At 41.5% G+C, this 13,903-nt stretch overlaps 1 protein-coding gene across 4 annotated transcripts in view; it reads right to left on the bottom strand.

The window, feature by feature from the left end:
- Nucleotides 1–13,903, bottom strand: part of LOC140385858 (intermembrane lipid transfer protein VPS13B-like) — a 1,311,478-nt gene that overhangs the window by 362,679 nt on the left and 934,896 nt on the right. For 3 of the 4 annotated variants that reach the window (XM_072468452.1, XM_072468451.1, XM_072468450.1), the window contains exons 27-30: nt 12,305–12,419; nt 6,328–6,469; nt 3,474–3,885; nt 235–346 (exon numbers count right to left, since the gene is read on the bottom strand). In XM_072468452.1, the coding sequence (XP_072324553.1) occupies nt 235–346; nt 3,474–3,885; nt 6,328–6,469; nt 12,305–12,419 (781 nt within the window). Of the gene's footprint in view, nt 1–234; nt 347–3,473; nt 3,886–6,327; nt 6,470–8,172; nt 8,240–12,304; nt 12,420–13,903 lie in introns of all 4 variants that reach the window. The other variant, XM_072468453.1, reaches the window with a different exon arrangement.

Raw genomic sequence — 13,903 nt, forward strand, 5'->3', positions numbered from 1 at the left:
TCGAAGTCAAGAAAAAAAGCATTTTTTTAAAAAGAGGTACACTCGTCTGCAATTTGAGGGGGTAACATTGCATATTGGATGATACGGACTTTGCATTTGTTTATGATTGAGTGAACTAATCAAAATGCAGGATTCAAATTTGTGTAACATGGCATTGAGCACACATGTAGGATGATATTTCACCCCAGCATCACCCAAAAAACCCAAACAGTGGCTGCCATCAGATTTACTTACTGGTAAATGTCCTTCCTCAGGAGAGTCCTTCCAAGGGGGTTATCAGCTTGTGGAGCCATGCATACTGAGCCAATTTTAAGAACCAAAGTATCTTCTTTCATCTGTGGAGCTCCTGCATTTGAATTGAGAGAACGTACATAACAAGTTTGCAAATTCTAATTTAGGTCAAATATTCACAAGCAATGGTCATGCGGTTATGGCCTCAATACAATATACAAAGGCATTAAGGCTTAAGTGGGTTAGTACAGACCCGATGGGCCGAATGGCCTCCTTTTGCACTGTATGTTCTATGAATACAACAATAACTTTCTCATCAAGGTATTCCACTGCTTGAACACATTAACGCGCAGCTAAAGAAATGTTCTAATTTTGTTAAAGACAGAAATAAGCGGATGGCAAATTATAGAAAATAAAGAAGTGTCCTGCTCTTCCTGATCACACGGTTTATAAGAAAATATTTTAGTTTTTATTCACTTCCCTTTTATGATTGGCAATATTTAAATACTGAAGCAACTTAAGGTATGAATTGAATGAACAACTGCAAAGATCGATAAAGTGAAACAAAATAATTGGGCACCCATACCCAAATCTAATCACGACAATGCTCTGGCCAAAGTAATTCACTTTCAATTTTAGGTAACGTACCACATTTGGGTCACAAATTTTGTTTTGAGATTGGTACAGATAGTCTTATTGCTAGTTAATTGTATCAAGACTGAATCGATGAGAGTTCATAGATTATCATAGATTACCAGAGAATTTACAGTATAGAAGGAGGCCAATCAGCCCATCGAGTCTGCACCGGCTCTTGGAAAGAGCATCCTATCTAGGCCCACTCCTCCACTCTATCCCCGTAACCCAGTAACCCCACCTAACCTTTTTGTTTGGACACTAAGGGCAATTTAGCATGGCCAATCCACCTTACGTGTACATCTTTGGACTGTGGGAGGAAACCGGAGCACCCGGAGGAAGCCCACGCAGACACATAGAACATAACAACGCAGTACAGGCCCTTCGGCCTCGATGTTGCGCCGACCTGCGAAACCACTCTAAAGCCCATCTACACTATTCCCTTATTGTCCATATGTCTATCCAATGACCATTTGAATGTCCTTAGTGTTGGCGAGTCCACTACTATTGCAGGCAGGGCATTCCACGCCCTTACTACTCTCGGAGTAAAGAACCTACCTCTGACATCTGTCTTATATCTATCTCCCCTCAATTTAAAGGTATGTCCCCTCGTGCTAGACATCACCATCCTAGGAAAAAGGCTCTCACTGTCCACCCTATCCAATCCTCTGATCATCTTGTATGCCTCAATTAAGTCACCTCTTAACCTTCTTCTCTCTAACGAAAACAGCCTCAAGTCCCTCAGCCTTTCCTCATAAGACACGGGGAGAACGTGCAGACTCCGCACAGTGACCCAAGCCAGGAATCGAACCTGGGACCCTGGAGCTGTGAAGCAACTGTGCTACCGTGCTGCCCACTCCCCCACTCTCCCGACACTACTCAAGTTTAATACTCGTGTCTGATCTAATTCAAAGTTTAACTTTTGAAAATACTACTTTAATTGATATCCCCGCCTTCAAATACCTTCTACTATCCTGGCAACCTGCCAATCTGCTCTCCCCGAGTGGGCTTTTCCTTTCATTACCGGTCTGGTGTCGTTGTCAATTGAATTCTAATAAAGAGACATTAACTACACTAAATATACTGTCTAAGATTCCTTCAATACAGCAGATCTGCTACTATTTCCTTGGCTAACTAGACCCAACCCCCTCACGATCTGCACACCAGGCTTATTGCTCCATAACTTGCAAGCACAGGCCAGGGATATTTGCTTGTTTTAACATTTTAAAAATGAATTAATATTTTAGTGATTTCCACTCCTCAAGTGCAATGGAAATACATCCAAAAATAGAGTTACATAGAATTTACAGCACAGATGTAGGTCAATTGACCTAATTGTTTAATCTCTGTAAAAGCCTTCTCCTATCAAACCTAATCAAACTCTATCCCTTTTTTCCATTCTCACTGATGCATTTATCTATGTTTTCCTTTGATGCATCAAAGCTCTACTCCATGTCTCACAATCTTACTACTCACAGGGTAAAGATACTTCTCCTGAATTACCATGTACCGTCCCAGACACATCGTCAATGAGATGCTATCAACAGTTGCATCAAGACTACAGTCATGTTATTACCAACAAATTAATCTCTTCATCCTTTGCAAAGTTGCATTACCCATATCCAGGTAATCCATCCACTGAAAAGAGTGTGTCTATTAATATGATTGTATTTGCACTATTTGTTTTTACCCCACGTCCCTTTTTGTTTCACTAACTTTCTCAGAATAAATGTCACGTTTAGATCAGAAATCAATTGGCCTTTCTATGTAGTCTTAATGGTTAATTTTTAGCATTCATTATCTTTGTTTCTTTTCACTTATGGAGAGGTTTTCTTCTGACGGTATGAAGAATAGATTGGTTAGAACGTTTCTCTGGGAGAGGTTTTACTCTGATTCCAACTGTGGCCATAATGTTGCCTCCATTGTCAGCATAAATTGTAGAATTATTCATAACTGTACTTTTCAAGTAGCACATCAGTTCATTATTGACATTGGTTAAGAAACGTCAATCATGGTAACAGGAGATGGTCATTCAGCCATTTAAGGCTGCTCTGCCATTCTGTTACATCACAGCAGAGCTGCACCTTAGCTCCATTTACCCAGCTTTGTTCCATATCCTCTTGATATCCTTATCTATTGGAACTCGACCAATCCTGAGTCCCAAGAGGTTTATGTAACTCAGCATCCACTGCTTTTCTGGGGCGCGGGCTAGATCGGTGCGGTAGGAAATGGACCCCAATTTCCACCTTCAATGGCCGAGCTCCACTTTTAAGTTTCCCTCCTCTCATTCTTGATTCACCACTGGAGGGAATGGTATCAAGGACAATGCAACCACAGCATTATCCGGAGTGGAATGTCTCATAACTATGCAGAAGCATCATTGTCTTCTGCATTTATTGGGTGAACTGTTAGTGCAGTAACCTGTTAGTGCAGTAACCTACTGGCATTTACCATTGAACTCAGTTACCGATAGGATTTGAATCTAGTGAACTCTTATGCTTAATTTCCTTCTGAGCCATGGAGACAAGGAGTGAAAGGAAGGAAGGAGGCACAATTCAACATAGAGTTAGCAATTTTTACAATTTTAGAGACACAGCACAATGCATTACCTCCTTCATATTGCTCATCCTCTCCTTTGGGAATAAATACTCGGACAACACTTGTGTTGATATAAATAAGTGGCAACTCTCGCGATGTCAGGCCATAGGCCCTCATGGGTTGGCCTGTTGATTTCCTCTTTGCCTTGGGTTTCTTTGGCAATTTCGCTTGGAATATCTTTGCCACGTTGTGAATCAGTGGGAAAGAAAGCACCACGTCGAATGGCTGGGCGCTGAGGAGGATCTCATGAAGGTACTGGGGAGAGCTGTCCACGATGCCCTCTGTCACCCTGTGGAGGCTACGGGAAACTCGCTCAGGCCTCGATGTTAATTTGTGCCTGACGTTCCGAGTTACGGCTTTGGTATAGGTAAGAGAAAGGAATCCATGCTGTTGGTGGGAGCCTTCTAAAAGTTTGGCTGCCATCTGCATGATAACAATGCATACACCACAAATCAATAATGGACATTGGACACTTGTGTCAAATAAAACTGAGGAAACATTTGCATTATAATAACCATGCTTATTAATGTTAAGACAATTTTAAAGTTGTCCATTATAAGCAGCAATCATAGGCATCTGCATTAGATATATAAAAATGAAAGAACCATTTTCAAAGACTCACAGCCAAGCAAATTGCTTCCTTGTGTAGCACCAGGTGGGCCTTACGTTTAAATGAAAACACAAATACTATTGCAACTGAAGCTCTGATTTACTTTGTGAGTAGAAACTTATTTTAATGGGTTTCATTACTCATTTCCAGTTGCAAATACCATTTGCTGAGAAAGAATCTTTGTTTTAAAATTACTTCTACACCTGTTCCAAGTGCTTGCCTTTTAAGATGTCTGGGAATATTCAGCTCTACAGGTACTGCTGCTCCATTAAATTGGCTAAGCACACCTTAAGCTAACTTGTTCCCTTGCTTCACCATACACAATAGTGAAGTGGGGGTCCTGCTGGTAAGGGCCAAGGGTTAAAGTCATTAAGTATAAACTTCTTTCTCATTCCACAGTTGCTTTCATACCTGCGGAGTATTTTCAGCATTTTCTGCTTTAATTGCAGAATTCCAGCATCCAGAGTATCCTTCAGTTAACTGGGTCTATTCTTGGAGATCAGGGTGACAACTTACAAGGAGATCATTGTACTTCCCTACTCTTACCGAGCTCCCCATGATACCTGCAGGTGTGCATCCTTTCCTCGTGATACTCCTTCAGCCGATGTTAGCATCCAGTAGGCTTTCTGGCCTAAAGTTCCCTTTACCTCAGGCCAGCTGAAGCTAATGGAATGCTGTGTCTTCATATTCTGGCCCTCTAGATAGAGATAGTGGGTAGCAGTTATTCTTCAGCTATGCAAAACTCCCGTTAGACCACATCTGGAGTATCGTGACAAATCTGGACATCTCACAATGATTTCAAACGGAAATTCGATGGAGATTGGAGAAAAATAAACTTGCAGGGCTGGTGAGGATAGAGGGGAGGAGTGGAACTGATTGAATCATTCTGCAGAGAGCCGGCTTAGGTCTGATGGGCCAAATAGCCTCCTTCTGTGCCTCTGATCAGCCATTGTGGTATCCTTCACTCAGTCAGTACCACTCGTGCTTCTGAATCAGAAAGCTTTAGGTTTCGGTGCCACTGCAGAGACTTGAGCACAACAGTCTAGGTTATTACTTTAGTGCAGTACATTGGGTGTGCTGCACTGTCAGAAAAGCAGTGTTCCAGATGATATTGTAAACCAAGGTCTGCTCTCACTGTGGAGTGGAGTGATAGTGGCACTGGACTAGTAACCCAGAGACCCAGCTTGATGCTCTGGGACCCGGGTTCGAATCCCACCACGGCAGATGGTGAAATGTGAATTCAATAACAATTGGGATTAAAGGTCTAATGATGACCATGAAACCCATCTGGTTCAGTAATGTCCTTTAGGGAAGGAAATCTGCCATCCAGATCCACAGAAATGAGATTCACCCTTAACTGCCCTCTGAGTTGGCCTAGCAAGCAACTCAGTTCAAGGGCAATTAGGGATGGGCAACAAATGCTGGGCTTGCCAGCAATGCCCACACCCCATGAAAGAATAAAAACCAAAAGACCACAACAATGTGGTTGACTCTTAAATGTCCTGAGGGATGGGCAACAAATGCTGTCACAGCCAGCGACGTCCGCATCCATGGGCAGCACGGTAGCACAGTGGTTAGCACAGTTGCGTCACAGCACCAGGGTCCCACGTTCGATTCCCGGCTTGGGTCACTGTCTGTGCGGGGTCTGCACGTTCTCCCCGTGTCTGCGTGGGTTTCCTCCGGGTGCTCCGGTTTCCTCCCGCAGTCCAAAGATGTGCAGGTTAGGTGGATTGGCCACGATAAATTTCCCCTTCATGTCCAAAAAAAAGATTAGGTGGGGTGACTGGGATAGGGTGGAGGCGTGAGCTTAGGTAGGGTGCACTTTCCAAGAGCCGGTGCAGACTCGATGGCCTCCTTCTGCACTGTAAATTCTATGATCTATGAAATTGGCTGCCACATTTCTTGTGTTACACTGTGACTATGATTCATTGACTGTAAAATGCTTTGGGATGTCCCTACAACACGAAAGGTGCGATATCGATTTTCATCTCTGTCAGATTTGAACAGTTCCATTGTGACATCTGAAGACTTGATTTCTTTCATTTTTTCCGTCATTATCAAAATTATTTTGTGACCGTTGCTACATTTGAGAAATTTCATTTAAGGAAAAAAGGTTGCAGTTCTACTCAAGGAAGTAATTTAATGACTGATCATGGTTACATTTTGAGGGTATATATGTACGTGCAATACATATTTACAGATTAAAAAGTTACTAAAAGATTAAATCAGTAATAGTAATTTAACTTATTTCTTACAGGAGGAAAGAAGCCAGAGAAATGACTGAAAGGATCTTGCTTGCTGAGGGGTCGAACCAACAGGGTGCGTCTGTTCAGCTTATCAGTACAAGAAAGTACAACACCTCCGAAATGCCCCAGAGACCATGGGCCTTCCCCGAGGCTTGAGGTGATGGACAAGAGGGACAGGACAGACAGTGGGGAGTGGGGGGAAAAGCAATAAAAAGGCCATAAGCAAATAATTTAAGAATTTGTGGATTACACCGAAGGTTTTAACAGCTGAAAGCAGCTGCAAGGATCAATCATCTTGAGTGCTCCCATGTTATGTGCTCCACATACGATGTAACAAATAGCATGATGGGCCTCTCCATGTCCAAAGAGCTCTGGGGGCCAGCAGGTCAACCTTTTACGAATCAAGTCAAAATTAAACTTCCAAATCATTAAGTTATCACAGCGACCAATTCTGTGAAATTCTAATGGAGCATTTATTTACAAAACTATCACAAAGGTAACATTTGAATCATATTTTGATTTTGAAAGACGTTGTATGTAATCAGGAACACATAACAATGGGGAAAATGTGAAAAAAAACTTAACAGATTTCCTGTTGGTCTGACACACAAAATTAAATTCAACAGGAAGTAGAAAGTAAAACCTATTTCATTCGGAACATAAGCAATAAGCATCACTATAAATGAGAAAACATGGTTACAAGAACTCAACCTACAGGGAACCACTGCCCTTTCGAGATATAGGCTCTTACAAGTTAAACAATTTGACCTGTGAAGAAAACAAATTTCTGCAGTTCAGATTAAAATACCTTATAATGAATTTTATGTAATTTTAATTAAGTTTGTACAACCAGGACTTTTTTTTTTGAACCAGGACTTTTAGAAGGTCACATTAACTTTTACTGGAATTATTTTGGAACTTACTTAACCCACGTTTCACGATGGAATATTAAAAACTGTAGGACAATGAAGTGCTTATATTGCTGAAAAAAGAGACACGTTGTTGAAGTTTTTCGCCTTGCACTCATCAGGGCAAACACAAGAATGCCAAATTTCAAACAATCACAACAATTTATACTACAGGGAAAAGGGTGCTGATTGGTTGGCAAGTCAACCGTGGTTGGCCAAGGCGTTGTCATGGCGAAAGCAACAGGGAACTCTTGGCACCCCAAGCTACCGGGTTAATTAACTGTTTACTTCTATAAGTTATTTTATACTCCAACTTTCGATTTTGAAAGGTAGATTTTTGCAGATCAGTATGGGAGGCAGCTGTTTAGGATCATATGGAGCATTTTCTCTTTTTGCAATTTAAACTTAAAAGGAATTCTGTTATTTTAAGAGAGGTTTAGTTTTCATCCACTGTAACAAGGTTTAAAAGGAAATCATTAAATGCATTCAAGTTTGAAATTCTAATTGACGTTCTGAGGAGAGGTCTGGGCCAAGATGATCAAATACTCTTCAAATGGTGGAGCAAGGGATAATAGAAGAAAAATCTCGTCCAATCAGAGTCAGCAAGTCACACTGATCGATAATAAAGGTAGACAGCTATCTGAGAAATTTTGAACCAGAGTCCTATCTCAGAAAACTGGAGGACAAGGGTAGATTGTACATTCTCCACAGGGGAAGTGGAATTAAAGAGCTGAGCTGCAGTTTTCTTGTTTCCCTTCACATGCTCTCAGAGAAAATGACTGAATTGCAGCAGGCAAATAGTCAAATCTAACTACAAAACTCTGTGAAGTTGCTCAGTACTTGTAACCATTGTTTTCACATTCTGCCTCAGAATTTGGATGAAGTTTGTCATCCACTTTGAAAAATTGAGCAATCTGCAGTGACTTATTCACTATGAGAGTCTCACCCCAGGTTTTTCTTTGCATTGTAGAAGCAGTCCATCAAACTGTCCTGTGTGCCAGCCTTCACCTGGCCTGGAAAACAGAATGCCTGCCTTGTCTAGTCTAAGTAGGCTTGTGATTTTTATCAACTTATACAAATTATAAACTGCACTGTATATACAAACACTCCCAAAAATTAAGTATGTACAACACTTTATCATATCGAAAGGAGGAATATGCCCAACAGTCAAATTGAACTTTCCGACAAGATACCTTATTTTTATAAATAGAATAACATCACTTTCATAGATTTCTAATGTTTCGAAATATTTATCATTATAATCAGTGCTACTAGAATGAATGTGTTCATGCTGTAAAAACAGTAATTTAACTATTTCAGAATTCTACTTTCTTAACAAATATGAATCATCATTCCACCCACATCTAAACTATATCTACAGAAGAGACATTGCATATGAGTAGTCAAAACCAGGCCAACCAAACAGGGTTAAGAGAATTGAAGGTAACTGGATAACTGGACAGAACAAACAGGCAGAATTAAGCACCCATACCTTCTATCTTCTTTTCCTATTGTTATGACTAACAGGCTTTATTTGATGGTTATATTTCAAACTAGCTCCTTTGATTCAATGTAAAATGGAGTCGTGGAGGGGCAAGGATGTGACCTGCTACTAAATCTGCCCAGAGACAAGCCCATGTGACTTCATACTAAATCTGCTCGCTGTTCGCTGAGGTCCCAGGTTCGATCCCGGCTCTGGGTCATTGTCCGTGTGGAGTTTGCACATTCTCCCCGTGTTTGCGTGGGTTTCACCCCCACAACCCAAAGATGTGCAGGGTAGGTTGATTGGCCACGATAAATTGCCCCTTAATTGGAAAAAATGAATTGGGTAATCTAGAATTTTTTTTAAAATCTGCTCGCTGTTAAACCCATGTGACCTGCACTTATTATGTAAACAAAAACTCAAATTGAAACCTATTCAAAGTGAGGTTCAGGTTTTAAGACTTTGACACACAGCAGGTTGTGCTGTTGTCCAGACTCTGAGAGTTGGTCAGATCAAGGGATCTGAGGGAAATAAGACGTAGTACTGTTATGCCAAAGCCAGAAAACGGACGACTCTTGGATTAAGCACCAGAATGAGTGCTGATGAGACAGAATCCCTGTTCGAGGAAACAAGGATTGTGGAGAGTACAAAAACCTAGGAATCACCAGAGGCTATCTTAGCACTTAATTGAATTCAAATTCCACCCAATGCCCTGGGTGGGATTTGAACTCTTATCCCCGGAACATTAGCTTGGTCCTCTGGATTACTAACCCAGTGACATTATTACAACCTCACTGTCTCCCACTAATGGGGCGAGGGGAGCAGAGTCATAAAGTTACAATCAGACGTTACGATCAGGAAGCATTCTTCAAACAACGGATGGTGGAAGTTTAAAATCTCTTCCATGAAAGGCAATTGGTGTTAGATCAATTATTAATTTTTAAAATGAGATTGATAGACTCTTGTCAACCAAAGATATCGAGGGATATGGGGTAAAGGTGATAATTAGGCCACAGATCAGCCATGATCTGACTGAATGGCAAAACAGGCTAAAATGGGAATAAACAGCCTCCTCCTGTTTCTAACCAAATTGAGTACAAATGTTTCTGTGAATATTACTACGTGTGCACACCAACAAGCAAAAGCATTGCTGCCTTTTCAATTCGAAAAATCATACAAACTAATAACTTCACATCGACCTAAATACTTCCTAATTTTTTCAAATATTCTTTCACAGGATTCTGGATAGGGCAGAATTTATTGGCCACTCCTAATTGCGTTTGATGTGCAATCTGGACACTTACAGACTCTGATTTACTTTGTAAAGTGCCTTGTGCTTGATTTTCCCAAGCAGTAGCAGTGATGGAAGGCAAAAGAGGATGAGGTGAATGAAGCTGTGCCTCCCGAGATAGATTTTATAGAATGATGGGGTAAATATTATTTTGCAATCTTTATTCTTTTGAAGAGTTGGTTTGAAAGCACAGGTCATAACCAAAGCCATCAGAAATCCATGAATAAATCAATGAATATCTATCGAAACTTGGGCAATATGGTGGTACAATGGTTCGCTCTGCTGCCTCACAGCACCAGGGACCTGGGTTGGATTCTAGCCTTGGGTGACTGTCTGTGTGGAGTTTGCACGTTCTCCGTGTGTCTGCCTGGGTCTCCTCTGAGTGCTCTGTTTCATCCCACAATCCAAAGATGTGCGGGTTAGGTCGATTGGCCATGTTAAATTGCCCCTTAGTATCCAGGGATGTGCAGGTTAGGTTATGGGGTTACAGGGATCGGGTGGGGTGGAAGGTGGAGTGTAAATGAGTAGCTCATTCAAAGGGTCGGTGCAGACTCAATGGGCCGAATGGCCTCCTTCTGTACTGTAGGGACTCTATGATTCCACTCTATGAAATAAAGTTCAATGAGGTCGTTCCAACTTGAATTTAATTCTCAGTGTTCTTTCAGGCGGTTGGCGTAGGCTCAATAGGCTGCATGGCCTTCTGCACTGTAGGGATTCTATGGTTCAATGAATAAATCCATACCAAACGATTTTGAGGATTTTGGTGCCAAAATCTGCAGGAATTCTCGGAGATGAAGAGACGCTGGGGTCCGACAATATACACACTGTTTTACTCCAAGGAATTCAGGGAATAATGCTGAACTGTAAGTGTTACCTACCAACACTAGGGGTTGCGTCACACTATCCTTGCTTGGAATCTCTGGGTGTAACACAGCAGCACTGAGTAATCAATGGTAATAAGATTTAGGGCAGGTGCCATTTCAAGCTTGGCAAGATTTCCAGAGGCCCCCCATCTGCACCAACCATAGGTTCACATCGGCGAGGGAGGACACCACATTTGCAAGATGGCGGGAGGACAGAGAGACACTAAGAGTGAAGGACATGAATGTGGACGATAGACTGGTGACCGTGGGGGAACTTTCAGAGAAGTTCTAACTTCCAAAATGGAACCAGCTCAGGTACCTGCAGCTGGGCGAATTTCTCCACAAAGAGATTGGAATGTGCCCCAAGAGACCTGGACACACATTTTTGGCACAATGGTAGGACTGGACTGGCCTGGAGACGACAAATGTGGTGACATCTACGAAGAATTTGTAGAAAAGGTCAGGACCCCAGTAATTGGGAGGGCAAGTTGGGGGTGGAGGTAGGGGGATGAATCTGAATTGATGCGCTGTAGAGGATTAACTCCACCTCCTTGTTAAATGCAAAATGCCAATAAAAATATTTCTAAAACAAAACACGATTCAGGGTTTGGACAACAAGCTCCATGGTGAGTACACTTGTTTTTTGCAGTCTGGCAAACATATCCAGCCACTCACCCTAGTTCCCGCTTGAATGAATGATCATTTGAAATAAATTGAGGGTTTTGGAAACAGCGTTAAAAATATGGATGGGTTCTGATGAAAGATAATCGACCCGAATCGTCAGCTCAGTCTTTCTGCCGATGTCTGAACTGCAGATCGCTTTCAGCATTTATTGTTATTCAGTCGCTGTGTTTCGCTTTATGAAAAATATACTGTTGGTAGTATCTCGGCCCTAATTATTATTTGACATTTGGGTTCAAGGGTTCATCTAAACCGTGAAGGTGCACAGGCACTAGCAAAAATGCAAGGAAATTTCCATGAAAAATTAATTCCATCAGTTTTCTGATGACTGGCAATAACTCAAACAAACTACACTGAGTGCGTTCAATTGATCTACAAAGTTATGACCAAGGAGATACTGTAACCCGAAATGCATCTTGGGACATCGCTTCTTTGGACAATGCTAGTGGTGGAGGGCACAGATGCTTTGATGCATAAACCATTGCCATTAGATAGCATAACCTTTGGGTTGACATGGGTACTAGGGCTTGCAGTCTCTTAGGCTCGGGAGCTAAGGTTCTTAGCTCATTGTCACTCATCTGTTTACAAGTTCTGCCAGGCAAGTGTGTGGGCAAATGGCAAATCTGGTCTTCATAGCAATTTGAAATTGTACTGCAGATATAACTTTTTAAATCGATGCATCAAACAGCAACATAGATGGACATCTTTATCTGATCCCATAAAGAGACAGCATACACCTGACAAACCATTATTATTTTACCTGTTCTTGTAGTGATCAATATTGAAGCTGCCTACTTTACACTTCACCTTAGTGTAAACATCTTGGATGTCTACTGAAGCACTCAGGTCTTCGAGTTCGCCGACAACACAGATCTCTGAAAGTGCAATTGGAGAACTTTATCAATCAAAAGAAATGGTAGCTCTAACAATGTCTCAGAAAGAGCAGGTTGGTGCAATATTAATTAACTGGGTATCTACCATGGGTCTGAAGAATCAAAGTACTCTTTCAGCATGATGTAAAGTTGCAAAACTAAATAAACTGCAAGCCTATCGCTCATCACTGTGGCAGAATGATGATTCTACTCTACAAAGTTGGTCTTTGGTTGAAGAGAAATGGATGATGGATAAAATGAACTTAATGCAGTTGACTTATGCAGAATCTGTCAGGCATCACAGGACAGAGAGGTGGAGATCCATCACCGCCATCTTTCTGGCAATGAGACGACATCAATGAACGAATGAACCCCTAACCACAGCAATTAGCTGAAAATTGCTGAAGGTTTTCAAAGTCTATCGTAACTCACTGCTGAAATATGCAATGGCTAGAGTAACAACAGAATAGAGTAGCTTGGGACATTATAGATAACACTTGATCCATGTAATCTCCTGAACTAGTCTCAATCATCTGAGGAGGTCAGAGAGGCTTTTTCCCAAGTATTTTTTCCCTTAAAGGTCCTAACGTATTTATTTCCCTGTCATTTTCCTTTTACACGGTTGTGGTAAGCAGGCAGGACAGGGGTGGCGGGAGGGTGGGAGGAAGGAAATGTACTGTTGTGAAGCTTTGGCCATTATACATGGTAGACCAGCTGATCTTTACCTGTCCATCCATTTTACGTGTTTGTAACTTTAGTCTAAAGCAGCACGTATCAGATTTCTTTGACAAACATCACAAATTCCTCCTCCATGCCCAAATTTTAAAACAAATCTACAAATGCATCAGTTCCTGAACGGCAGAAGGATAAAAGCTGTTCTCATAGATTTTCTAATGATGTCAAAGGCCACAAAGAAAAGAAAGGTGTATAAGAAACTGCCTTAGTGTTTATTTTATTATTATTACTTCTCTCTCTGTGTAGAGGCACTTGTTCTAAACTGTGTAGCTCCTCCTGAAAGATAGCGGGGTTACCATACAGTGAGTCCAGGCACAGGTTTATGTCCTCCCACCACAGGCACTTGTTTGAGTAATCTGTCACAATGAGAAAGAAAATCACTCAAGTGTAAACTAGTCTGCTGATTCGTTACCACCTGTATCCTAGGAATTTCATTTAGCGATACTAGTTACAGACCCATAATTTAAATACCTACATTTAAATACCTACCTAAGTCCCCGGGTCCTGATGGGATTCATCCTAGGATTCTCTGGGAGGCCAGGGAAGAGATTGCTGGACCTTTGGCTTTGATTTTTATGTCATCATTGGCTACAGGAATAGTGCCAGAGGACTGGAGGACAGCAAATGTGGTCCCTTTGTTCAAAAAGGGGAGCAGAGACAACCCCAGCAACTATAGACCGGTGAGCCTCACGTCTGTAGTGGGTAAAGTCTTGGAGGGGATTATAAGAGACAAGATTTATAATCATCTAGAT

Source organism: Scyliorhinus torazame, chromosome 11, assembly GCF_047496885.1.
Source record: "Scyliorhinus torazame isolate Kashiwa2021f chromosome 11, sScyTor2.1, whole genome shotgun sequence".
NCBI classification, from domain to species: Eukaryota; Metazoa; Chordata; class Chondrichthyes; order Carcharhiniformes; family Scyliorhinidae; genus Scyliorhinus; species Scyliorhinus torazame.